This window comes from Thunnus maccoyii, chromosome 17 (genome assembly GCF_910596095.1).
Source record: "Thunnus maccoyii chromosome 17, fThuMac1.1, whole genome shotgun sequence".
Lineage (NCBI taxonomy): Eukaryota > Metazoa > Chordata > Actinopteri > Scombriformes > Scombridae > Thunnus > Thunnus maccoyii.
The window spans coordinates 24,885,325-24,911,698 of record NC_056549.1 but is presented as its reverse complement, the minus strand read 5'-3'; the positions used below and the strand labels follow the sequence as shown (position 1 = coordinate 24,911,698).

The 26,374-nt window shown below is 40.0% G+C and overlaps 1 protein-coding gene and 5 non-coding genes across 6 annotated transcripts; 3 read left to right on the top strand and 3 right to left on the bottom strand.

The window, feature by feature from the left end:
• Nucleotides 1-753: 753 nt before the first annotated feature.
• Nucleotides 754-17,937, top strand: lbr (lamin B receptor). The gene is made up of 14 exons (XM_042391124.1): nucleotides 754-902; nucleotides 5,062-5,236; nucleotides 5,655-5,876; nucleotides 7,506-7,604; nucleotides 9,253-9,442; nucleotides 10,988-11,184; nucleotides 11,867-11,921; nucleotides 12,709-12,903; nucleotides 13,047-13,150; nucleotides 13,528-13,653; nucleotides 13,852-14,020; nucleotides 14,152-14,232; nucleotides 14,627-14,749; nucleotides 16,369-17,937. Exons 2-14 carry the CDS (start codon nucleotides 5,072-5,074, stop codon nucleotides 16,527-16,529), a joined length of 1,887 nt encoding a protein of 628 aa, XP_042247058.1. The 5' UTR covers nucleotides 754-902; nucleotides 5,062-5,071; the 3' UTR covers nucleotides 16,530-17,937.
• A 1,173-nt stretch (nucleotides 17,938-19,110) lies between these two features.
• Nucleotides 19,111-19,183, bottom strand: trnav-cac. The gene has a single exon. It is a non-coding gene; the product is annotated as a tRNA-Val (tRNA).
• Nucleotides 19,184-19,770: 587 nt separating this feature from the next.
• On the bottom strand, nucleotides 19,771-19,842 carry trnad-guc. The gene has a single exon. It is a non-coding gene; the product is annotated as a tRNA-Asp (tRNA).
• A 767-nt stretch (nucleotides 19,843-20,609) lies between these two features.
• Nucleotides 20,610-20,681, top strand: trnad-guc. The gene has a single exon. It is a non-coding gene; the product is annotated as a tRNA-Asp (tRNA).
• Nucleotides 20,682-21,049: 368 nt separating this feature from the next.
• On the bottom strand, nucleotides 21,050-21,122 carry trnav-aac. Its single transcript has one exon. It is a non-coding gene; the product is annotated as a tRNA-Val (tRNA).
• A 2,746-nt stretch (nucleotides 21,123-23,868) lies between these two features.
• Nucleotides 23,869-23,940, top strand: trnad-guc. The gene has a single exon. It is a non-coding gene; the product is annotated as a tRNA-Asp (tRNA).
• Nucleotides 23,941-26,374: the final 2,434 nt, after the last annotated feature.

Genomic DNA, 26,374 nt, shown 5'->3' with positions numbered 1-26,374 from the left:
CTATCTGACCCCACCAAAGGATTTAATGAGCTTGATTAATACAGAATGGTAGTTCAGTACCATTATGATGACAGCTTCACTTCAGAAACATATCAATTTCCTCCCTTCTTTTTGTCAATTTATATTAACACACTGAAAAAGAACACTTTTGCCTTGAGCATAAAATGTAAAAAGGGATGTAAACAGACTTCATTGGGCTAATTCTGTTTATTTCCATTAAATTTCACTAGGTGTTGTGCAGCCTATGTTGTATAAATACTTTAAATTAATATGTAAGAAATTATTTATAATAGGCTACACTATTAAATAAAATTTAAAAAAGTAAAAAGATGATATATTGATAATAATGCTACAAAATATCAAATGTAATGTTAGTATTTTAAATACATACTGAGGTTGTTTTATATTTGACTATTTTCTTATTACACAATAATGTCCATTTAAATATGAATTATTTTCTATCATAGCCCCTGTGTTATGATGGAAAGTGTAAATTATGAAGCATAACTTGTAATTCATGTATAAATAGTGTTTTTTTTTAATTTTTTTTTTTTAATGTGGTGTCTGTTCCTCTTACCTACCATTTTGTCTGTCAGTAATTTGACACCAGTAAACAAAGTAGTCGTGACTCCCTCACAGCCAATCCCAACTCAGTTAAAATCCACCAACGACCAATGAGATCGTAGAACTGTTTGAAATGAACGCTGAGCTAGCCAATCAGCAGCCTTCGCGCCTTCCTAGTTACTGGTGGGTTTTGTCCAGAGAGGGAGGGAGAACGAGCGCTACGTCAAACGTTAGCGAAGTCTGTTTTTAAAAATATTAAGCTTAATGTATTAATTCCTCCGTTTATTAAGGAATATCTTATCAGTTTTACTCGCTGGAATTATTCGCGGAATATTAAGGTAAGTGCATTCGTCCGACGCTTATGTTTATGGTGCAAGACAGCAAATCGCATTACGTTTCTCTTTGTTGGGAAATTGGGGCTAAGCCGACGTTAACTGAAGGAGACTGTAGGCTCTGACTACTTCCTGGAATCTTAACTTCTTCCCGCTGGTCGAAGTAAAATGCTGAAGGAACTGTTGGATTATACTTATGCTGGCAACTTTTCCCCTGAGTAGCTCGTATAACCATTAGAAGTGTTTGATAGTGCCCTCCAGTAGCTCTTTAACGTTTAACTATAACATTGCGGACGTGCTATACGCCAACATCTAGATACGCAACTATATAGTGTTCAGAAATTAGACGGTGCCTGCCGTCACTCAATGACAGACTTTATATGATTGTATCGCTAACATTGAGCCCAGTCGGCTTGTCGGTTGCCTTCGCACCGTATATTTAAACACGTTTTGGTGGGATACAGACGCTGAAATTAGTTTTGTCAAATTTATTCATTTGCACTCCCGGTTTGACTGTTTGGCGGATGTGTTTTGGTTTCTTCGCCATCAGTATTTGAATGCATGACGTTTTCCCTCCTTTCCTCTCTGTCGCTTCAGGCTGCATCTGGGCGATGTTGAAGCTAACAAAGCTAACATTAGGAGCATCCCGTTAAAGAAACAGGGACTGCACATTTCATCTGAGTTTAACGTTATGGCACAAAGAGGATAACGTTACGGTGTCGACGTTATTGAAGAAGACAACCAACTTCGTATTCGTGTGTCAAGCAGTGACAGTGACGGATGTGTCAACTAACTTAAAGAGTCTAAATTTAGATTCAAAATAGTCAAAAACAGGAAGGTAAACTAAACGATATAACGTCAATGAATAAAAATGCTCCAAGCTATTAATAATTAATCTACGCTGAATCACATCGTTATAAAAGTGAAGCCCAAATAGGTTGTCCCGGGTTGGAAAAGTCTTTTGATTTGGCTCGTTTGAAAGCGTAACGTTAATTCACCGTATATTAACTATACTAACGTATAGTTGTAGTTCACAGTTGTAGATTGTGATATAGATATATATTTACATTACACAATCGTATGGCTACAACGTACATTAACTATAAGTTACAGTAACGTTATATTATCGCTTTCGTGGAAGTTGCGAGTTAATAGTAAAGTAACTTGACATTTGATGGCGCATTATATGGATTGAAGTTTGTGTTGTAGTCAGTTATTTTCCATATTTATTTTGTGGACTAAAGGCAACCTTGCAGATGTATCCTACCCATATGAAAATGAAGTGCATAAACACGCTATCTCAACACATCTGGTTATCGCCTCCTTGGTGGGAGTTTACAATCTGATTCACGCGTTACATTTCAAAGGGGCTACATACCAGGTGGAGCTAAACAGCAGTTTTCAGCACAATGGGGGGATGTCAGCCTGACTTCTGTTTAAAACTCCACCCACGTCACAGCTCGTATCCTTTCATCAGCCCAGCCTCAGATCTGATGGGAAACTCTCATCAGTCACGATTTAGCCCTGGCTTCCACATCCCATATGGAACTCTGCAGGCAAGCCAGGAGACCAGCGCAGGGACTAACTTTGGGTGTGTCACATTGAGATGGGTTTCCCTCAGATGTTGTGGATTTTTGTGTTTTTACAAGATTAGATCAGTTACCAGAGGATTAGCAGTTGAGTACATATGTTTGACTCTCCCTGCCTCTATTTGTAGTAATCCTACTGAGCCAACTTCTCAATGGACTGTTGGAGTTTGCTGTAAATCACTGGAGTTATTTTGTGTTTATAAAAGCTTACAAGAGATTGAGGAGTTACACATCGGATTTGATTGTACAGCAGAGTGGTTTAGTACCCATTTAGTCTTCTATGATTGTCAAGTTTAGCCTGAAGGGGCTCTTTGATATTTATGTGATGCTTAACTTCTCATTAGACGGACTATTTATGGCAAAACGCACAACCTGAATCACTTATCCTAACCTCAAAGCAGTTTCAGTATGCTACCTGCCATTTACTGAAGCATGGCACTGTAACCACTGGAAATTTAATTAGCAAGACTGCTGACAGGAGGCTGTCATTAGGGTATGTGGCTGAAATTGTCACCAGTTGAGTGCTGGAGCCAACTTGCTGTGCTGAAACTAAAACCTGTTCAGAATATGTTCTAAATCGTTTCCTTCCTTCCAGTTTCAGTAATTTAATGTTCTTGTTAAAGTGTTGCTAATCAAAAATCACTTACATTGCAATTCTTTCTTTGTATTCTTATGCTTGTGGTAGCAAGTTGTGATTGAGAAGTGATTCGGAGTATTCTTTTATTTATCCATAAATATTAATTTTAGTATGAGCTGTGTTTAACACAAGTATGCCTGTATATGGGCTTGGCTTCATATCATTGTATTATTTTTTTTTTAGCTGACAATTACTCTATTGATAAGTTTTTCAGGACACTGTAAGGTTTTGCTTTCTGCAGCAGGAACTCAGAACTGAGTGGGTGTTCACTAATAAAACTGACCAGCCCACCTTATCACCATTTTATGATCCCAGTTAAATTTTATGGTTGTCCTCAATGTCTCTGCTAGATTTGGCAAACTTGATTATTTGTACAGTGGCTGGTGTTAAATTCCTTGCCTGGTTGGCTGCGACTTGAATGGCACAACTCTTTCAGACAGATGGCTTTGGGTAAACCTAGCAGGGACAGACCTGTCAGCAGTTCTGCAGTAGTGTGGTGGTTTTCTAGACACTGAGCCTCCCTGGTCACTAATGTTCCATAATGCTGACCTTGCCTGGCCTACCTCATTGTGCCCAGTGGTGCACACTGCAGTAGGATTTCGCCTTTCTAAAGTAGCATTTGCTAATGTAGGTCCATCCATACCCTAAAAATGTATACAATTTGATCAGGAGCATGAACACCCATTTACAAAGATAAACAGTCACAGATGGTGGTTGATACTTTTAATGATTCAAATGCAATTTTTAATAGTCTAATTAAATTTCTACATGAATCCAAAGCTATTTTCCTGGGTTTTTAAGGGGAAGGATGACCCTATCTCGCTGGGCCACTCATCTGCCAAGTTAGTTTCACACATCAACAAAGCAAATTAAATCGGAAGCACAGATTCAGTTCAGACTTTTTGTGTGTGTGCTGTTTAGGGATTCCCCCCAGGGGATTTTGGCTGTGATGATGTAGCAGTGTATCATGTTGTCCTGGGGTAAAACATATTTCTAGTAAATTATTTTGAAGAGTAAATGCCTGGGGGAGTGGCCAGAACAGCCCACTAATCTCTAGTCATGTCGTAGGAGTTAGTGGGAGATTTTTCTCGTCTGCTTCATAGCGCTCAACAGAGTGGGGTCTTCTGTACATGCTTGCTTTTTATAAATCTGTGAAAACACATTTTGTAAGATTGTTTCAGTTTGTGATTCATTTTAATTAGACTACTGTTTATAACTGGTGTCAAAATTTCAGTATTGCATGATTCTTTGGAAAGATATCACATGGTAAACACTGAGTACTGTCCAGCTGTAGTTAAACGGTATGTAAACACATCGGACAGACAGAAAGTTGTATGTCAAGTAGCAGTCAACGAACCACCAAAACACTGTGAGTGACAATGAGCCCTTTGAGATTTTGAGATGCCACTATTGTTGTCACTCAAGCAGACTGTTGAAGTTTGAGCTCATGCTGTGCATCAGTACTGTATAGAGACAGAAAGGACAGCATATGATCACAATGGCTGTCATTGTATCAAATTATCCTTCTTCACTGTACTTACCAATAGCAAAGTAGATTTGCACTGGAGTGACAATTCTCTTTGTAAATCCAAGTACATGTGATGCCCAATGTATGTGTCTTCTTTACTTAATTTTCTTAAAAAATCGTAATTCTTAAAAAAAAAAAAAAAGGAAAAACCCAGCCTACAGTTTGGATGAAAGTGGGAAGAGTATTTTACGGTCCAGTAAACTCTAGTTCAGAAAGCTGTTTATTCCGTAGTTGTTCTTTACTCTGTTTCCTGTCCTACCTGTTCTGCTCTCTCATGTCTCCAATCTGTCTAATCTGTTGTCTTCGCCCGCCTCCACCTCCTGTCCTCCCTCTTTCACTTTCTCTTTCTTCCTTCTCTGTAGCGTTTTTCCTGCTCTCACACTTCATCTCTTGTTGTCACCCATTTTTCAGGTCAATTAGGATGCCTACTGTGAAGTACCAGAAAGGGGACAAGGTGATGGGCCGCTGGCCCGGCAGCAGCCTGTATTATGAGGTCAAGGTGCTACGCTTTGATACCAAAAGTCAGCTCTACACAGTCATCTACAAGGATGGTACTGAACTGGAGCTCAAGGAGCAGGACATCAAGGTAGGAACAGAGTCACAGTGAGACTTCCAAACTGAATCTTATCTTGGTCTCCACACAGTTTTATGTCATAATTTCTTTGGCAGTATTTTGGTGTAAGTCTCCAGTGGATCTGTAGAATACAGGCTCCAACCAATGGGAGTTATTGATCAGTTAACAGATTGTTTACAGAAAAGTTAAAATGGAACTAAACCTTAAACAAGTGGATAGTAAGGGTGAAATAATACACACACTTTGAATGCCATTGTGTTACTTAAGCATTGCAAAGTACCTTGCTGTGTACAGTTTCTGCATTATGTGTGCTTACTATATTATACTCATGATAGATGGTCTAATTTTTTATACATATATATTTTTTGAGAACCAATTGTTACTAATGACTGCGATCTCCTCTTTTGCCTGAATTGCTGTTTTCCCTCAGAGTGCTGCTGGTTTCCAGGCCCGTTCACGCTCCCGCTCCCGCTCTCGTTCTCGATCACCAGGCCGCCGTCGCAGCCGGTCACGCTCCCCAGCAAGGACCTCACGGCGATCCTCCTCCCGCACAGCGGCGGCTGTCGCTGCTGCAACTACAACAGACAGTGCACCGTCCTCCCGCAGGGATATAAAGCTGAAGGATGCGCTCGAAGTCAGGCTCAGTCCCCTGGTGAGTGGCCCAGCTGACTTCGCATTCTCTCTCTTTTTTTGAGATTATTTTTTGGGCATTTTGCCTTTTATTGGAAAGTAGGCAGCGAAGAGGCAGACAGGAAACAAGGGGGGAGAGAGATGGGTATGACATGCAACAAGGGTCCCTGGCTGGAATCGAACCAGGGACGTGGCGTGCGTAGTAACCATTCAGCTACCGGAGCACTCCAACTTTTCATTCTCTTGTCAGCTGATGTACAGTAAGACAGACGGAAAGATATCATAAGAAAAAGTATATTTATGCAGGTCAGATAAGTAATAACAAGAACTGGCAGTAAATTTCATAATGGAGATACTGTTCACCTCTTGACTGACTGTTTTATGCAGATGGAGTGTCACTATCATTCATAAATATAATTATTAAATAATACTGCAAATAAGGTGCACCACTGCAAATATTTTATTTGCCAAGTATTTTGAGACAAATAAATAAGAGAATGAGTTATGTTGCAATTGTATTGGCATTTTATGTAAAGCACATTGTGTTGTCCTTTTTTTTTCTTTTCTTTTTTTCCAACTCTTGTCCGCTCAAACCCTGCTTGCTTGCTAATAACTTATTTGAAGGGTTGGGTTTCTGAGATTGTGTTAAGAAAATAGACTAACATCAGAGTTAACTTGAATGTATCAGTTTTGGACAAATTTGTGCAGAGGTGTTCATGATACTAACCATGCATGATCTCTGGATTGATTCAACCAGCCGTCTTCTCTACAGGAAAAGGTCATAGCCAACAACCATATATATATATTTTTATTGGCAGGTTACAAACCACCGTTAAAGGTGCATACCGCCACCTACTGTACCGGAGTGTGTTACATCATGCTATTCAGAGAGAATGAGGGCGGGGCGCCCAGCTCAATAGAAAATCAATATGTGGTGGGCAATGATGATGTTGTGGCGAGCCGCCACAAATAAATAAATGAATGTATGGAAACCCTGCATTCACCACAGACTAGTAGAATTTGTCAGTGCTGATGAAATCAACCAGGGTGCCCACCCCCCTCCACACATACACACACACACACTTGAATGTTATATTGGTCTTTTTCCAAACAACATATTCCATTACAGGATTGTAGTTATCACAATGTGGCACTCTGCGCGTAAGATAAATATAAGATCCTGTGCACTAAATGGATTCAGCAGTCGGTGCAGTGCAATAAGTTCAGGGCACCAGCACCAAGTCAGTTGTATGTATGTATGTACTTATGATTATGATGATAGCAAAGACTGTCCTTGTGACTTTTTTGGTAATTAAAAGTAAAAAATAACAAAAAAAAACAGAGAAAAGGCACTGTAACAAGTGAAGGTCTGGTTCAGGTTTTGCTTAGGTACAACATATTGAATTGAAGGTGTGCGTTTTGATTTATTTTGAAAAAGGGCACACATTCTTCTGGAAAGAATCAGTTCTTCAAATGTCCAATAATTATCAGGACCTCACCATCGTGGGGAAATGTCTGTTTTTGTTTTTCTGTCATTCTGGATTTTGACCATAACACCGTCACATTCCCTCTGTCTATTCCTCACATTGCTTTTTTCCCCTTTTTGTCTCTCTCCATCTCCATCATTCTCCCTCTATTGTTTCATGAGCAGCAACAGACAAAGGCAGCTGAGAACAATAGCAACAATAAGCATGAAAAGAGAGAGGAGAAACAAAAAGAGGAGAATAACACTGCTAACATAGTAAATGAGGTGAGTTCCATCTTGCAATTAAAAAAGCTACTCATACACACATGAACATCAACACAGACCGAAGTCATTAAATGCACTCAATAAAAAGTAATAACATTTGAAATTTAAAGTGTGTCAGACATCTCAACACATCTGTACTGTTGCATTAGAAAGCATTTATGCACAAACATTTCTACTATTGCATCTCCCTTGAGTTCAAATGAGTTTTGTCAGGTAGACGGTATTACAAAAAAAACAACTGATGTTCCAGGCGCTACTCTCTTTCTAGTTGTGAATGGGCTTTGAGGTAAGTTGGAGCTAATGGAATGTCATGATGCATGCACGTTGGGGGCCGTGTGTGTTTTCCAGCAGAGAGAGGCTCCCTTCACAAGATCATGCTTCATTTAGCCAGTCACATGGCGTACCAACATGTGCTCCCTCTTTACTTTCCCGGCTTTTAAAGTTTTCTGATAGCTTTGCAGGGTCTATGTGCAGACACATACATTCCTAGAATGGTAGACATCTTTGCTTCTTGTATGAGTTAAGATACAAAACTCCCTTCAATAGTACAGATAAGTTATATTCAGTTTCTCTTAGTTTTGTGTACTTTCCCATCTTTGTTGTTTTGTTTAAATCAGGTTCCTCTGTAGGATTACAAACCCAAAGCTGCTGTTAGTCTGTATAGTTATGTGGCTTAATCATTAATCCTGGATAGGTATACCCTCTGTAAGAAGCTTTCTGTAGAACAAACAGGAGCACAGTTATAGCTTTGTGAAAGTGTTGTAGTTTATGGGAACAGTAAGGGCTTATGAAGGTAAAGTTACATTGTAAGCAGATTGAAATACAAAGTAAAAGTTGGCTGAGTGAAGTTAAACAGATGAGTGACAAAAAGCTTCAGTAATCAGAATACATCAGCAGTTGCTGTAATTTATAAAGGTACTAGATTTGACTTTGAATCTTGAACTCGTGATTTGATGTATTGATTTTCTTTCATTAGAACCCCTTTTACATTTCTTATCTTTGCAATGTATAGTATATGTACTGTATGCACTTTTTCAAAATTTTAAAAAACGTTCATAGACTTTTATCTGCTTTATTTTTTTTTATGTTTTAGTCAGAATGATTTTGATGAAGAACAACTATCTTAAGTCCTGCTTATATTTTATATTGTTGTAGAGTAAACACAGTAAATGGATCATGTATCAGTGCAAAGTGTTAATACAGGCCCTCAGTAAAGCTGAAAATGACTAATGACCCATAAAAGCTGTGTATTGTGAGTCAAGTCAAGCTCCTTACTGCCCAAAGATTTTTCAATCAAAAATGTGTTAAAGTGCTTACCCGCGTTGGTGGTCTGGCTGTTTGAATTGATTTCCCCCCCCCTCATTATTATTGTAGTTAGCAGTCACACTTGACTTCACTTCACTTCTTTTCTCTTCAATCAAATATATGTATTTAGTGAGGACATTACATACGTATTCATTTGCAATAATTAGTTTTTGGAATTGGAGAACTAATTTAGAACACTTGAAGAAAAATCTCAATTCATACATGAAGCTGTTTTTTTTTCAGAATTTTTAAAAATTTCTCCCCGTTTAGTGTACAAATTTTGAGTTTGCCTTGTTGACTTATGTGCTTTAATAATCCTCAAAAAATGTAAATCTTTCTTCAGATGTCTGAGGCTAAGACAGAGGCAGAGCCAGACAAGAACCAGGGCCGCTACAATCTGCGCCGTAGGAAGGACGACGTAGATGCCAAAGCTGTCGAGGCCAAACCCGAACAGCTGGAGGAGAAGAAGGTCAAGCTGGTTGCAGCTCCTGCTGCCGCTCTCTCCACCCCTCTTGACTTTGGAGGGAAGATAGGTAGGTTCCAGGATGTGCAGTATGCAGCTAGTAGTCTGAGAAGGATCTTTAAAGCAAAGTCTCCATACAGTTCGATTTTTGGCCAGACCAGTTACACCCTTGTACAAGTCCAGTGCTGTTAAAGTGCACAAAACTATTGTTAGTCACACTTCAGTTAATTAATGTATACATTTTCCATTGACATATTAAAGGGTCTGCTCACCAAATCGCAAAAAGTTTGACAGTATGAGCTGGAATTGCCTGTCTGACAAAGTCTAAACAATTAACAGTTATATCTAGTTATGACACAATTGCCCTGTTTTGACTAAAAGTTCAGACACTTTGGAACCACAGGAACTAATCCCAGGAACTAAATTTGGAACTAAAAGTCCCAGTAGGGCAGTCCTGTTTGCATTTCCACTGCATCTGAGGAACCAGATCATGCAAATTAGACCCATGAGGAATTAAAAAATTACAGCAGCCTGAAAGGTAGCATTCACACATGAGGAAAAAACAACACAGGATTGTCCTGTTGTTCTTTGTACTTACTGCTGCGTGAGTTGGATGTAAAGAATGAATGAAAAGGAGAAATGCAGAGGAGGAAAATGGAACTGAAGCTAAGAGCGTTTCCACGGTAAATCATGTGCTGAGTGTTCTCCCTACCACCGCTCCCTCTCTTCATCCAATCTCTAGCTCGCTCGACCCGTGCTCGCTCACGCTCTCTCTCTTTTTCTCTTGGTATTTTTTAACGTGTCAGGAAGCAGACAACAATAAATCTAACTTTACTTTTAACGTTAACAAATGAAGAGAAACATCCTCCCCTCATCCTAAACTGGTCCTAAATCGATACTAGAATACCTTCTTGTTTTATGAATGAACCAGTACATAAGTTAGAGCAGCTGCATTGTGTGTGTTTGACTAATCAGTGACGGTCATCCCTGCAAGACGGAGCACTTAGGAAACGATGATGTCACACCTCAATTTGCACGTGCCCATTGTTGCTTTGTGTAATGAGCATGCACTTGACACAACAACTACTGCCAAAGGAAATAAGCTCAATACGCATGCTCAGAATGTTCCACTCTGGCTTTTGACATATCATTGATGTAGACTTTGTCGCCACCTACTGGCCCAGCAAGCTTGTTTGAGTGTTTGTAGTTGTTTGTGCATTCTCGTGTGTATGGAAATATTTTGTAAAACTATGATAATTTGGGCAGAAGTTTTTTATTTTTTTTTTTAAATATCAGTTTAGAAAAGTATACGTGTGGTCAAGGTGTTAATTTAGACCCTGGTCCCTCCAGTGGAAATGCAAGTAGAAGTGAGTTCCTCAGAAGGTTCCCTGGGGAAAGTTTATGTGGTTGAAACGCGGCTAATGCTGATTTTTCAAACATGTGCATCACTGGCTCAGCTATGTGACTCCCCTGTATGTTGTCAGTGCAAAACCAGTCAGTGAATGAACCTGTGTGTTTGTTTGTCTATATCAATGTGGTTTTTATCTAGACATGCAGACATGTTGTAATAAACTGATGACATCGTTAACCCTGCTGTGTCTTCCCCTGCCTCCAGGAGCGTACTTCTGGCTGCTCTTCCTGCCCGTCTGCGTTCTTCTCCTGATACTCCAAGTCAAACAGGATGACCCAAGCCTGACCAACTTCCCCCCTCCTCTGCCTCCTCTCGAGGCTTTCTGGGATGCTCAGGCTCTTGGCTGTGTCATCGTGTGGATCTTATTCCAGGCCCTGCTCTACATCCTGCCTGTTGGAAAGGTGAATTACACACACAAAGATGCATGCATGAGTTATAGAAATTAAAAAAATCAGTGAAGTTGTACACAAATGCAGTATGTTCCCCCTACTCTTCTATATAGTAGCGTGTAATACTACAGTATTCTCCTGAACCCAGTACAAACACTTACAGTAAGGTGGTCGCTGGCTAGTTCTCTGTATTCACTAGTATTGGAAAGACACACATGAACTGGCACATGACTTTTTCTGTTTGTTAGCTCTGGCAGGAAGCAGAAATTAGATTATAGGTCAGGAGTAACAGTTAATGAGATACTCCACAGGAAATAGGAAGCCTTTGTTCTTTCCCTCCTGATTCATAATCTCTGCCTCTTGATATCTAACACTATCTAAGATTACTCTTTAAGTGATAGATCATCTACAATTTTCTGTCCGGTAGTTCAGTCCAATGTGTGTCTTTACTATAAAAGTCTTAGTTGGCATCTGAATTGAACTTAAACTTATGAACAGAATGTTAGTCTTGTTTATTCCTGACTGAGCCCCCCTCTGGCAGCATTATTATTATCCAGTGGGGTCCATAAGTTTTAGCATGCATGTGTTTACTTGTGAGTAAGTGACCTGTTCCCACCATGACTTTTCCTACAGTTAAGGAAAATGTGCTCTAGGTCAGCTGTTAATCTCCTTTTTTCCCTGTTTCTCTCTTTAGCTGAGTGAAGGAATGCCACTGAGGTCTGGGGGGAAGCTGAAGTACAGAACCAATGGTGAGCCTCCGCCTACTTCTTTACAATCAATTAGTGTCTGTAACTGCACTTGAGCTAAAGTTGAATGAATGAATGTGTTTTTTGTTGTGTCAAGTAAACTCAGATGCATTGATATCATGTTATCGTTACCATTCATCAATTCTGACAAATGATCATGAAGTGCTGGCAGATTTATTACTTGAACTGATTATTTGGGGTATTAAGGTACAATGCTGTTAGTTTTGACACATTAAACATTTATCTTTCAACTTCCTTTCTTTGTAGTTTAAATTTCATTCATTTTAAATCCGCAATCCAATTATGTGATGTGTTGTGAAACACAGAGACAGCGGCTCCTGAACACATGGCTCATGAAACTCAGATCAAACTGTCAAACTAGGCAGTGCTGATCAAATGTGAATCAAAATTCTGTTACTGCATTGCCTATTCCTCACCTCAAATCAGAAACTTACTTTCGTGGGCTGTTTAGCTGTTATATGAGAAAGTTTGTGACCCAGCTGCCATGTTGAAAACAGACAAGCCAAAACCAAGCTCCGCCCAACTAACAGTAACTCCAAGTAGCCAGAGACATGTCAATCAAAACGTGATCTGCCACAGTCTTGAGAAATGGTCTAAACAGTAAAATGAGCTGTTTTTTTTAACTAGGTTTTCTAATGGTTATGAATGTTTATTTTTGCTCAGATTTTTGTGGATGCTTAATGAGACGCTCAACTTTGATATCTTACATGCATTTTTACTATTTCAAGCCAAATTTGCAGAGGCTTTAAACCTGTCTGTGTCCCTGCAGGTTTCTTTGCCATCTCAGTGAGTGCTGTAGCAGTTGCAGCAGCGGTCTATCAGGGTGTTGACCTCACCTACATCCACAGCAACTTCCTGCAGCTAGCCGCGGCCACCTTCCTCATCTCCGTCCTGCTCAGCATCTACCTGTATGTCCGCTCTCGCTACGCTGCCCCAGACCAGCTGGCACTGGGGGGAAACTCCGGTAAGAGAGAACGTCCACAGTCATTGACTCACTGATCACATGCAATCTGTTGTTCCTCTTTTGTTCTTTTATTGTTTTTGATTGTTGTCTGCTTTAAATTTGCACAGTTGTGTGATTTACTTTCACTCCTTCTGTTTCTCCAGGTAATGTGATTTATGACTTTTTCAAAGGACATGAGCTCAACCCCCGCATCAAAGACTTTGATTTGAAGTTCTTCTGTGAGATGCGCCCTGGACTGATTGGCTGGGTGAGTCTTCATTGGACAACTGGGGCAGACTTCATTTACTTCTCTTTCTGTACAATACCTGTAACTGAAAATGACCTCTGGGTCTTAACTGTATAACACAACTAACTGCAGGCCTCACTTGATCTGTTTCAAGTGTGCTTATTTTATATACACATTGCGCTCTCTGGTGGCCGTATGTGGAATCAATGTAATTTGCTCTGCAGGTTTAATGTTAGACGTGTGGAGGTTTGGTGCGCTGTCAGGGCTGCACTGATTTGTTTCTCTGAAGCTGTGAATGAAAGTTGGCTGATATTTCCATAAATGGATATAAAACATTCTGTATTTAAACAACCGAGCAAGTTTTCATAATGATCCTGGATTTGTTGTGTGTCATTCAGTGTTTGATCAACTTTGCGATGGCGCTGGCAGAGATGAAGCAGCAGCAGCTGGATGCTCCATCCCACGCGATGATCCTGGTGAACCTCTTCCAGCTGCTCTATGTGGTGGACGGCCTGTGGAACGAGGTACGCTCAGAAGACAATAATGAACAATTACACGTGTTACAACCTGGACTTTTTCTCACAAATGTCACTCAAAGGGGATTTAATGAAACACATTGACAAAGAAAAACAATTAAATACATCTTAAACCATCTTTTAAAAATGGGTTTAACTGACTAACGAGTGATGACTGCACATGTCGTTCTTTCCTTCTTCTCTCAGGAGGCCATCCTGACCACCATTGACTTGATGCACGATGGTTTCGGCTTCATGCTGGCATTCGGTGATCTGGTGTGGGTTCCTTTTACTTACACCCTGCAGGCCTATTACCTTGTCAACCACCCAAACCCGCTGAGCCCGCTGGCACTCTCAGTCATCGTCTCACTCAAACGTAAGAAGGAGCAGAGATCCTCACGGATCGGATTATTTCAAATGATGACGTTTATTCCTTCAACATGTTGGTGGTGATTTTATTTCAAATGTTGGAGTAGTAAAACGTTTCCTTTGGTTTCTGTCTTTCAGTCATCGGCTTCTACATCTTCAGGAAATCCAACTCTGAGAAAAACGCCTTCAGGAGAAACCCATCAGACCCCAAACTGTCCCGTAAGTTCTCCTCCAGGCCTAGAGCAGCTTATGTCATGGTTATGATTTTCCGAGCAGATTTATTTATTGCTCTATTAGGGAAAAATTATAAAAGCTTTCTACTTGGTTGCTGGCTAGTGTTAGAGTATGTCTGTGAGATGTCAACAGTGGTGGAAACCAAATACATGTTGATAAAGAACAATATTTAGTTGTTTAATGTTGTGTGTAACTCCAGATGCGTTACATCGCATTAATATCTCATGTTTGTCTTTAAGTAATTCAATTATAGATATTGTTTATTCACACAATCCTCTTTTTTTCCACACTGAATTTTTCCACGTTTGATGCTAAAATGATATTTAAAGATCAGATTTCTTTGTCTCTCATTGGTTATCTGTTTTTCTGTTCTCTTCAGATCTGAAGACCATCCCCACAGCTACAGGGAAGAGTCTGCTGGTGTCTGGCTGGTGGGGTGTAGTCCGCCATCCTAACTACCTGGGAGACCTCATCATGGCTCTGGCCTGGTCACTACCCTGTGGTGAGTTGGCTTAACATTTGCACCTCAAGTAATCAAACATGAAGGGTGCCTATTTCATAAATCAAGGCGCAGGACGAAGAGTACAGCTAAGTACGCCCAAAGTACTTCTAGTGTTTTTCATGGCTACAGGCGTGCACATGCAGACATGGTGTGAAAAGGAACAACCTGTTATCATATGTTGTCAGTAGATGGTAACAATCATGCCCTTCACATCAGCTTCTCTCCTCTGGATATATTGACATTTGAGAGGTTACATTGTTTTTCATGAGTAACATGGACAGTAGGGCTGCTCGATTATGGAAAAAATCATAATCATGATTATGTTGGTCAATTTTGAGATCATGATTATTTAACACGATTACTTTTTGACTCTCATCTTTGCTGACTGCCAATATATGCACATATTATTTTTCCAGCTGGCTGAAGAGACTGTTACACATGCAATCATAGATTGTACTAATGATCAAGAAAGATAAAATATGAGGGAAGAACTTATGAAGACTGGAGTTCAGCAGCTCAGCATTAAAACTTTAATGAACCTGCCAACTGGGTGGAGCAGCAGTTTTCTTTGAGTTTATTAGACAGACAGGATTAATGTGTAGGATTTAATCTCTGGTCCACAGTCTGAAGCAGAGGGTGGCAATAATGCGCCTAATATGCTGGTTGTCAACTGCTGTTATAAACTAAAAATAAGAAGAAACAGAGTGGTACATCCTGTCAGCCGAGGTGTTTCCTATCTGTGCAGCCGAACACCACGGCACCTCCACAGACTATTACATCCTGACGGTCCAGGTGTTTCCTCCGCAGGCTCGTCTTCACTCAGCTGCCCGTCAGACCTGCTGCTTCTTCCCACTTTAACCTGAATAAAAAACCAGGGATCGGTGGTCCGGTTGGATCCAAATGGAGAGCTGGGGCTAACATTAGCTGGGAAGCTAGCGGAGGCTAATTGGCTGTGCTTCCCTCCGGTCATGCTGCGGCTAACGCTCTGCTAGCTAGGGTCTGACGGGCAGCTGAGTGAAGTAGAGCCTGTGGAGGAAACACCAGTTCGCCCCGGTTTCACTACAGGCAGATTCACTCGCTACAGTGGGCGAGGAAATAAAACCAATGAATCAATAAGTACAAACACTATTGATTTCTTCTCATGGAGCTGACATGCAAACTATTTTGGTTCAGTAAATTTCAGCTGTCAGTCAGCCTGGTGAAGGCAGGTTAGCCGGCTGGTTCTGTGGACAGAGACGCCCAACACCTGTCGGAGGCGTTAAGGGAGGAGCGAAAGCGCGCCGCTGTAAAGGAAAGGCGTGTGCTAGATTTGCAACACAAGACAAAACGAGAGCATCATTACTGGATGACAATAATAAACAATCGTTTATCTCGATTATCTTGTTTTCATAATCGTTGGAAGCCAAAATTGTAATCGAAAATAAAATTTGATTAATTGCACAGCCCTAATGGACAATTTAATTTAGAATCACAACAACCACATTTGCAGTTACAAACATATACTGTACAACAAGTTAAATCTACTAAATCTTTTGTGTAATGGGATAAAAATGGAATGAACATTAGAGCAAATGAGATGATTTTTTTTCTCTCTGCTCTTCTATCACTCACACCTGCAGGCTTCAGCCACCTCCTGCCGTGGTACTACATGATCTACTTCATCATCCTGCTCGTGCACCGAGACTCTCGCGACATGAACGAGTGCAGAAGGAAGTACGGCTCGGCGTGGGACGAGTACTGCCGAACTGTTCGGTACCGGATCATTCCCCGCGTCTACTGAGGAACCGACGCTGGACACTCCCGAGCTGAGGCCTTTTTTGACCCAATAATATGGCTGTGAGGGCTCACAAACAAACCCAAATATGAATGGATTGACTGACTGATTTGACTTTTTATGAATTGTTTATTTTACTATTTTAAACCAGGAATTTAAAAAAATCTCGATTGAGGACTGAAGGAGCTGTGGTACATTTCATGAATTTTTTTTTCGATGGAAGAAAAACGGACTTTCATTGGTATCAGGAACTGTTTGAAGAATTGCCTTTTAATATGAAATACTTAAAAAATATAAACTTCAAAAGTTTACAAAATGGAGAAAACAGAAAAAAGCCTCTGCTAGGAATGTCTTGTTAGGATGTATATTTTTGTATATACACATTTGTTTTTATACTTCCAGAAAAACTCACCACTTGCATAATCTTTTGTTAAGTTTTACTCTTTGCTCCCATATTCAAAATGTCACAATATCAGCTTGGTTGTTATGAAATAATTTTTGTAAGTACGCCTTCCTACTATAATTATACTGCTTGTGTATATTGTGAAGGATGGAATTTAAATGACTTGTACAGTGGAACTAGGACTCATGTTCTTTCTCAGGACCTAGGACTTTGTCAGAAAGTTAAATTAGAAAAGTTTTGTCTTAATAATTACAGTATGTTGTGTATAATTTTATATAGAGATCTAGTTTTTGACTTGAGAGTGTAAAATGATTTTGGAGGTTTAAAGAAAAATGCACTAATGTGGTAAGGCATATTTTTCTTACATTATCAATTCCAAAGTGTATTTGATTAGGCTTTGCTACCTCAGGTTCACTCACTGTCCAGTTCTTCCTCCTCTGTGCCCTCTGGGAGGCAGTGTGTGTAATTATGAGTGTGCTGTCACTGCTGAAGAAAGCAAAATGAGTTGTTTTTCATCACAATAATGTTAGTATCCGTTATGAACAAGTGGCACCCATCCACATCACAGATGTGTCATGCTATTAGAGTGGATTTCCCTACTGCTTGTATTTTTGCCTCAATTGTTTCCTGCATTTCTGTGGCGCTGACGAAACCATCTTTATTTTGTCCTGCTAGTTTCAGGAGCACATTTCTCTTATTATCAATTTATTTTTCCCACCACTGCCACATGAATTTGGTTTCCATCTATTTAAGCTTTAATTTGCCAGGTCATATGACAGTGACTCTTTTGATGAAGTTTATACTGTGACAACATGCGGAGCTGTTAACTGTGTTAGTATTTATAACCAGTGCATTTGCAAACCCAAAAACAGTATTTTTATGCCTGTGCAGCTGTAGATGAGTACATAAGTAGCAATTCATTAACTAGACTAGGTAGCATTTTTTTATGCTGTGCTGACTGAATACCATGTAAATATCAGATTTTTTTTTTTTTTTTTTTAAAGGTGCAGTGTATAAGATTTAGTGGCATCTAGCGGTGAGGTTGCTGATTGCAACCAACTGAATCCCCTCACCCTCCTCTTCCAAGCATTTAGGAAAACCTACGGTGGCCACAAAAGGCCCTTTCTAGAGCCAGTGTTTGGTTTGTCCATTTTGGGCTACCGTAGCACATGACAGGCTCCATGGAAGAGAACCTGCTCCCTGTGTAGATATAAAGGGCTCATTCTAAGCTAACGAAAATATAACAATTCTTATTTTCAGGTGATTAAAACATATTTATGAATATTATATACCATTTCTGCCAAGTACATTCCGCTAGATGACACTAAATACTGCACACTGGATCTTTAAATCATGTTATTTTGGGTAAAAGAAGTGACAATAGTAATTATAGTAATGTTTCTCAGTAGATATTTAATGTTGCTTTTTCTTTTTTTTAAGTTAACTACCTAATTTTGACCACTGTAGTTATGTTTACACCATGTTTCTAGATCTGCCATGTTTCTGGACAGTGCTTCAAAGTATATTAAAACAAATGTAAAATGTTCTGCCACTCATTTCCTCATCAGAGAGAAAACAGTTTCATACTTGAGATGCCACCAGGACACATTATGATTTTTTCCCCCCCTTTAATTTTACGGTGGTAAACTTCTCTCCTTAGGTTGGCAGTCTGTCAGTGGAAAGCAATAAGTTGGATGTACTTTGATTTATGACAACAATGAATGAGAAGTTAACAGGTCCAGCAGGCTGTCAGTGAGGATGGATCAAATGTGTGACAGTGGCTGGAAGGAGCTTATCTGTACAAATGTCGCAGCATAAAATAAAGATTTACAGTATTTCCTTTTCCTGTGTTCTGTGGATTTTGTTCATCTGTAGGCTTGTTGACGGGCCCTGTGGTGAAAAATGCTTCTCAACGTTGAGAGTGCAGAACACGGCGCAGTGTCCATTGGCTCTTTATATTAATGACGTCACTATGACTGAAAGGGGCTGTATGAGGATCAGACGGGACAGAAGCTGTAATGAGACGGTGTTTCCCTGCTCACCAAAGCTCCATGATGGGAGAAATGATGGGTTCTCGGAAGGTGTGCTTGATGCACACATGAAAGGTGCTTTGCTGTCGGTCCGTGTAGAAACAATGCCATCTAGAGTTCCTTTAACACTACTGCTATGTGAGAAAACAAATTATGTTTCCGCCCGGTTTCGAACCGGGGACCTTTCGCGTGTGAGGCGAACGTGATAACCACTACACTACGGAAACGTTGTGCCATAGTTCTACATACAATTTTATTTTACGGTATACGATCAGAAAACGTGTTGACTGATGGACCCAAGCCTGTATCCATGCAGATGCGTAAACATCGCTCCGATTGATCACACATCACACCTGAACAATCGTGAGCGCTCCATGTTCAGAAAAACCGTCAATAAAAACCGCGCCATGTCTCAAATGGCTTGGTATGTATTATTATTTATAATAAAAGTGGCCTCATTACTGCCCTAAAGCCTCTTCTCTCCAGAAAGTCAACACCCCCCCCCCCCCCCCCCCCCCCCCCCCAAAAAAAAAACTCCCAAAAACAACAGCGCCACTCAGTCAACACTGTGGCCAGCAAGCGTATTATATCCGTAATGATGAGCACTACAGAGGCCATGACTGGGAAGAGTAAGTCCTGTAGTAGTAGTTGCCAAGTAGTTAGTAGTTAGGGCAGAACCGAGTCTATTGTCTGTCATTTGTCCCCTCCCCTCTCACCATTTAAAAAAAACAATAACGAACAAACTGTACATTCAGCAGTTCAGTATTGTGTCAATTTTCCCATCTTTTCAGCATGGAATCCGAAAAAGTTTTTCCTCCCCGTCGGGGAATCGAACCCCGGTCTTCCGCGTGACAGGCGGAGATACTGTCCACTATACTAACGAGGATTGGCACACAGAGAGGAATGGCACATCAATGTGAAGAACCAGGTGCCTCAATCTTCTAGTGTTTCATTAAATACTAACCAAGGTGGTTGTTGGCATATACGTCTTGAATTCAGGACACTGACACATTTTATTGCATATGTTCTGAACTCCAACACACCGTGGATGTGACCTTCTAGAGCTTTTTCCCATTTATCACTAACTTTAGGTTTGACAGTAAATTGTATTATTCACCATTCCTCTTCTTATATGCACTATAGTAATCCAGATTGGAAGGACATTGAAGACTTTAGGAAACCTACTCTCCAGGCAGCCTGCAGCACCAGCGGCCTCGGAGGCTGACAGTCTTGTGGGATTTGGAGCCAGGAACAGGGATGGGACGGATTCAGCACATATTATTCGTGACTCTTAGAAATCAGATGAGGGATTTACAGAGGATTCAATCACTGTGATTTAGTGTTGATTAGGTGTCATATATCAGAGCATAGTGACCATATGAGAAGTTGTAGTCAGAATGAGAAGACTAGTTTGGTTCAGTTTTATTTTTATTATGTCAAACCAATAACAATAGGAATGGTAAAAAATACAATTTACTATCACACCTGAAGTTGGTAACAAACGGGAAAAAAGCTCTGTAAGGTCGGTGAAGGTGTATGTCGCTTTGGTTGGTACTTAAAGGAAAACTAGATGAATGAAACGCCTAAATATCACTGTAGACATGAGGACTGCGCCACCGGCCCGTTGACGTGCCATTCTTCTCTGTGTACCAATCCTCGTTAGTATAGTGGACAGTATCTCCGCCTGTCACGCGGAAGACCGGGGTTCGATTCCCCGACGGGGAGGGTTGCTTTTTTTCTACCAGCTGCTGATTATTCACCGAGACAGACTAAAGCAACAATCAACAACATTATGCGTGCTCATCCTGTCCAACAGAGCAATGCAGCGAGGATATGAACCTGCATAATTCACATAAAGAAATCATTAACCAGCTCAAATACAAATAAATAAATGTCGAAATAAAATACAGAGATAATTGGCCTGATTGTTTATATGAGTTAATTTGCTTAACTATGTGTTGTACTGATCATGTCACTGTCATGTTTTACTCTACTGTTGTAATCAGTGTTATGTGTTAACTGTTATGTACAAATTTGACTTTGTATTATCTTAACACAAACAAATAAGCTCAGCGTGAACACAAACAAATAAGTGTTTCCGCCCGGTTTCGAACCGGGGACCTTTCGCGTGTTAGGCGAACGTGATAACCACTACACTACGGAAACTGCTGTAAAGCCAAAGATATTCACGTCGAAACAAAAAAATCTCTGATGTAAACTGAAATCAAGAGGTGTGTCCAATTGTGTGACCAAATCCAAACGCAGGAAATACACGGAATTATAAGCGATATAAAGGCATGTTCTTCACATCCTAAAGCCCTTATTGTTGACGGCTCAGTCACCTGTGAGGTTTAGTTGGCCATGAGTAATTAGTTGTTGTTTTTTAAATCTTTTATCACTGAACAGCATCTAGTCTGGCAAAAGTGACACTGTAACCTTTGCAGAGGAGTGATGTGCCTGGCTAGTAATTCACATCCTCCTTGCACTCAACCCCACTGCACTGGTAGTCATATGCAAGCATGAACAGCAGGTGAGCATGTTTATAATAATTTCCATGGATGGATTGTGAGACAACAGGCCCCTTAGCTCTCCTTTTTCTTTTTCTTTTTTCTTTTCTTTTTTGCATCTTTTTCTGTGGTTGTGAGGTTAACCTGAACACTTAAGTTATGCTGTTAGCTGAAAAAGATCTGAACTAAACTCAAGTATTTTGTTCTTGCTGGAGATGGAAACAGGTTGAATCTTAAAGCTAAAGCTCCCCACCATGGCAGATCCGCACTGACACTCCTCTCCCCCGATACACTTTAGCTTACTTCACAGAGTATGATAGAAAACCATGAAAGCAAACCTGTAATGCAGGTTGTCCTGCTGTGAAATATATTTAAATTGCTTTACTAAATTGAATGTAGGTTCTTTGTAGCCCAGGTCTGCAGTGAGCTGCTGAGTAATAAAAAATGAACACAAATATTATAAAGAAATAAATATTAAATCTGAACTGGTGTTCTTCTCCTCTCCTTAAGTCCAAATCTCTCCCCCATGTGCCTGTTTGAAACCTGTGATGAAACACCAAGACAAATCCTTTGTATGCTTGCATACTTGGCTAATTTCTGATTTAGAGTTGGATATTTTGCCTTCCCTGTTGCTTTTACAGAGGACATGTTCAGTTACGTGATTAACAGAGGGTCAAACACAGCTGGCATACTGCAGCACCAGGCTGCGTCAGATCCACAAGCCTCTGGAAGTTCCAACGCATCACTCCAGTCATGACCTGGACCTGGAAAAGTTCCCTAGACACCTGGTTGCCTGTCGCCCACTAGGCTTGGTGAAAGTGGAAGGCCTCCTGCTGAGAGGTGCCTCTCACAGGGGTGCAGATAGGTCTCAGTATCTGCCTCATTTAAAACCAAAAATTAAAGGTCATTTAAACCTGCACCTTATTCATTTATCTAATAAATATCATTTATGCTCTCTCTCTCTCTCTCTCGCTCTCTCTCTCTCTCTCTCTCTCTAGGTTGTTTTCAGGAATAGCTACAGGCCAGAAACCTGCCAGGATAGGAATTTAAAAAAAGACACTGAAAAGGCAGGTAGATACCTAACGGAAAAAATTATGAACATCAACAACAACAAAAATAAGTCCACCTAACTGAACCTACATCAGGGTTCCTATGTGTACTGTAAAACCTGGAAATCCTGGAAATTTATGGACTAGTTTTCCAGTCAAGGAAAACACATGGACAACTCAAAAACTGATAAAATGCCCTGTATATATTAGTGAGATTCTGGAAAGTTCAGAGGAGGTTACATATTCAAATATTTTCCTCAGCTCATGTACATTTTTAGCTACTGATGCCAGTAAACAGTGTCATGTTTATGGAAGGCCAAACAGGTCAAAAAAATGCAAAACAATGTTTTGATTGACACGGCACCAGTGCGTTATCAACATATTTGTGAATTGTTAGCCTGTTGTTAGCATGTTCATTTTTCTACATACAAAAATTCTGTTGGCCTACAACACAAAAACATCTTGACAACGTTGGTTTGAGAGAAATGCTTCACAGTTTAGAACTTTTTAGCCAATTTGTCCAGTTTGAATCATTCTAAGATGACCCTCTGTGAGCAACAACTAAGATGTATATGTTACTGAATATGTCCTTAAAAATCCTGAAAAATGATTTTGTACATAAACCTACAGAACCACAACAGAACCAAACATTATATTAATTTCACTTGTTCTACTTAAGATGTTTGATAGTGAAATAATTGAAACAGAAAATAAAGATTTTCAAAGAATTTTCAACAGTTTGTGTTTTTTTCTAAATAGCATTAGGTGGTATATTGTAGATAAAACATGCATCTTGCTGCAAATTAGTATGTTAGAGAATGTATTTTAAATACATTTTTAAAGATATTTGAGAAGCTCGGCATTACACTTCCTTTGTAAACAACTGCAAACCAGAAACTAGTTCCTACAAGCTGGTGAATTTTAGCAGGTGCTGATCTCACCAATAGGAACAGGCAGTTGGTAACCATAGGAGCTGCTAACTGGTAAGAATATTAGCTGAGCCTGGTAACAAGAGCTGGTAACTGGTAATATGAGCTGGTAACTGGTGAGAATCTGAGATAGTAACAGGTAAGAATCTAAGCTGGTAATTGGTAAGAATGGGAGCCAGTAGCTGGCCTAGCAGCTGTCAAAAAACTAGCTCAAACTGGTTAAGCTGGTTACCAGTTGGTTATCCAACTTACGCAGGTTGGATTTTCCAGTAGGGTTGGAGTTCAGAACATATGCAATAAAACGTGTCAGTGTCCCAAATTCAAGACGTACATGCCAACAATCACCTTGGTTGGTATTTAAAGGAACACTAGAAGATTGAGGCACGTTATCCGGCCTGTTGACGTGCCATTCCTCTCTGTGTACCAATCCTCGTTAGTATAGTGGACAGTATCTCCGCCTGTCACGCGGAAGACCGGGGTTCGATTCCCCGACGGGGAGAGTTGACTTTTCTGCCAGCTGCTGATTATTCACCGGGACAGACAAAAGCAACAATCAACAACACCATGCGTGCTCCTCCTCCTCCTGTCCAACAGAGTAATACGGCGAGGGCGTGAACCTGCCTCGTTCACGTGCAGAAATCAATAAATAGGTCAAATATATGCAGATAAGTGAAAAACAGATAAAAGTTATGATTAGCCTAAATGTTTGAGTAAATTTGTTAGCCTCCGTGACCATGTTTTATTCTACTGTTTTAATCAGTGTTGTTCACTACAAATTTGGAATTGTACTGTCTTATTATTACTCAGAACATGGACAAAGAAATGTGTTAGGTGTGATAACCACTGTACTATGGAAACCACTTTGGTGCACTATGGAAACCACTTTGGTCTCACTTCAATTGTGAGACCACAACCAAATGCAGGACATGCATGAAACTATAAGAGATGTGAGATAAAAGCATCTTGTTGACATCCTGCAGCCATTATTGTTGACAGCTCAGTCACCTTGGAGCTTTAGTTAATAATGAGGAATTAGGATTTGTAAAATCTTTTATCAGTGAACAACATGCAGTCTGACAAAAACTTTAAAACACAAATTAATTAATCAATGGAGTTGTCTTTTTTTTCATTGTATATTTAGTGTTTGTTTCGTGTTGTATTGCGTTTGTGGTGTTACAGCTCTGCCATGTCCAGCCCCTCCTGTCGCGCAACTTGAGGCCTCTGTCCCCTCACATACCCCACACCAGCCTGCAGCCTCTGTCCCAGGGTACGATCAGGATGTTGCCCAGTGGAACTCCTCTGAATATAATTGACATTCACATTATTACAACCAGCACAGGAAAGCTAACAAGTCTGTGAATCTAGCCAGGCTGTAAATAGAAATAAACAAACAAATACACATCCTCATGAACACTTATAATTCAATTATAATGTAGCAAAATATTTTCAAATAAATATGGGACGTTTCTTTGGCTAAGGTGGGACTTGAACCGTTTCTTTTTGAAGAGCTCTCATCAAGTGAGCATCTTGATGGGCGACTGTGGCTCAGGAGGTAGAGGGGGTCGTCCACTTATCAGAAGGTTGGTGGTTCGATCCCCAGCTCCTCCAGTCTGCATGTCGAAGTGTCCTTGAGCAAGATGCTGAACCCTGACCCCAAATTGCTCCTGATGCCCCAACTCTGTGTTTGTGGGTAAAGCGCTTTGAGCCATTGGTAGACTAGCAAAGCGCTATATAAATTCAGCACCTTTCTGTGGGCGATAAGCGGAGATACTGTCCACTACACTAACGAGGACTGAAAAAATTATATATATGGCTGTGTTACTTTAAACACTACCCGCAGCAGTTATATACGTCAGGTACAGTGACACGTTTTATTGCATTTGTTCTTACTTTAAACTTTAAACATACTTTGGGGTATGCAGTACTAACTCAAATTAGGTGTGACAGTAAGTTGTATTATTTACCATTCCTCTTGTTATATGCACAGTAATCCAGATGATTGTTTTGACACAACACAGATCATAATAAATATATTGTGGCTGAACCAAACTGAGTAGAAATGCAAACACACTCTATCTCTATCTTGTCCTGTGAAAACTGATTTATTTAAAACAAAAAGAAGCTGGGATAATCCCTGAATAATATTAACAGTCAGTCATATTAATATCTAGTCATAAGTTATTATATGGGACAAAACACTTTGACTGGATGGAAGCTTAATTGTGTTTTTAAAAGTGTGTTGTTTGTTTGTTTGTGTTGGTGTTAGGAATCAGTGAGAAACTTGAGCAGCTAGCCACGACTGTAATGTCGCTCTGGTGGTTGATTCTTCTTCCAGACTCTGTTGTGTCTGTTCAGCAGCACAATGTTCGGCCTCGTACCTTGAAACTAGTTTTCTTCCAAATATACTGATATTTTAAAGTATGTAGTAGTATGATATTTTGTGTCTGCTTTTCTCTGTAGTTAGTATAACATGGTGGATGGAAGTGTTCAGGGAGAAACACATGTTACCTCCCTTGAAGGCACCACTGCAGAAAATGCAGAAACATTCTTATATTGAAATGAAACAAAATATATTTCATTTTATGAAAAAGCAAGACCCTCCACAGCATTAATACTTTCATTTGACCCTCCCTCTGACTGCAAAAAACTGCAATATGTTGATGTACTATATTTATAACAAACATAATAAAGTGATAAAAAATACAGACACTTTCATTTTTGAATAAAGAGCCACCAAATAAACAGTTAACTTATTTTTTCAATGAGTTAAAAAACAATGTGTTGAATCCATCCCATCATTTAGACATGATCTGCTGCCAGAAGATGGAGCTGTTTTCCACTCAGAGCCTCTGACAGGTGACAGAAATCTACCACCTCTGTTCACACTCACATATGTCAGAAGAAGTGACTCATCATAAAAACACACCTGCTGC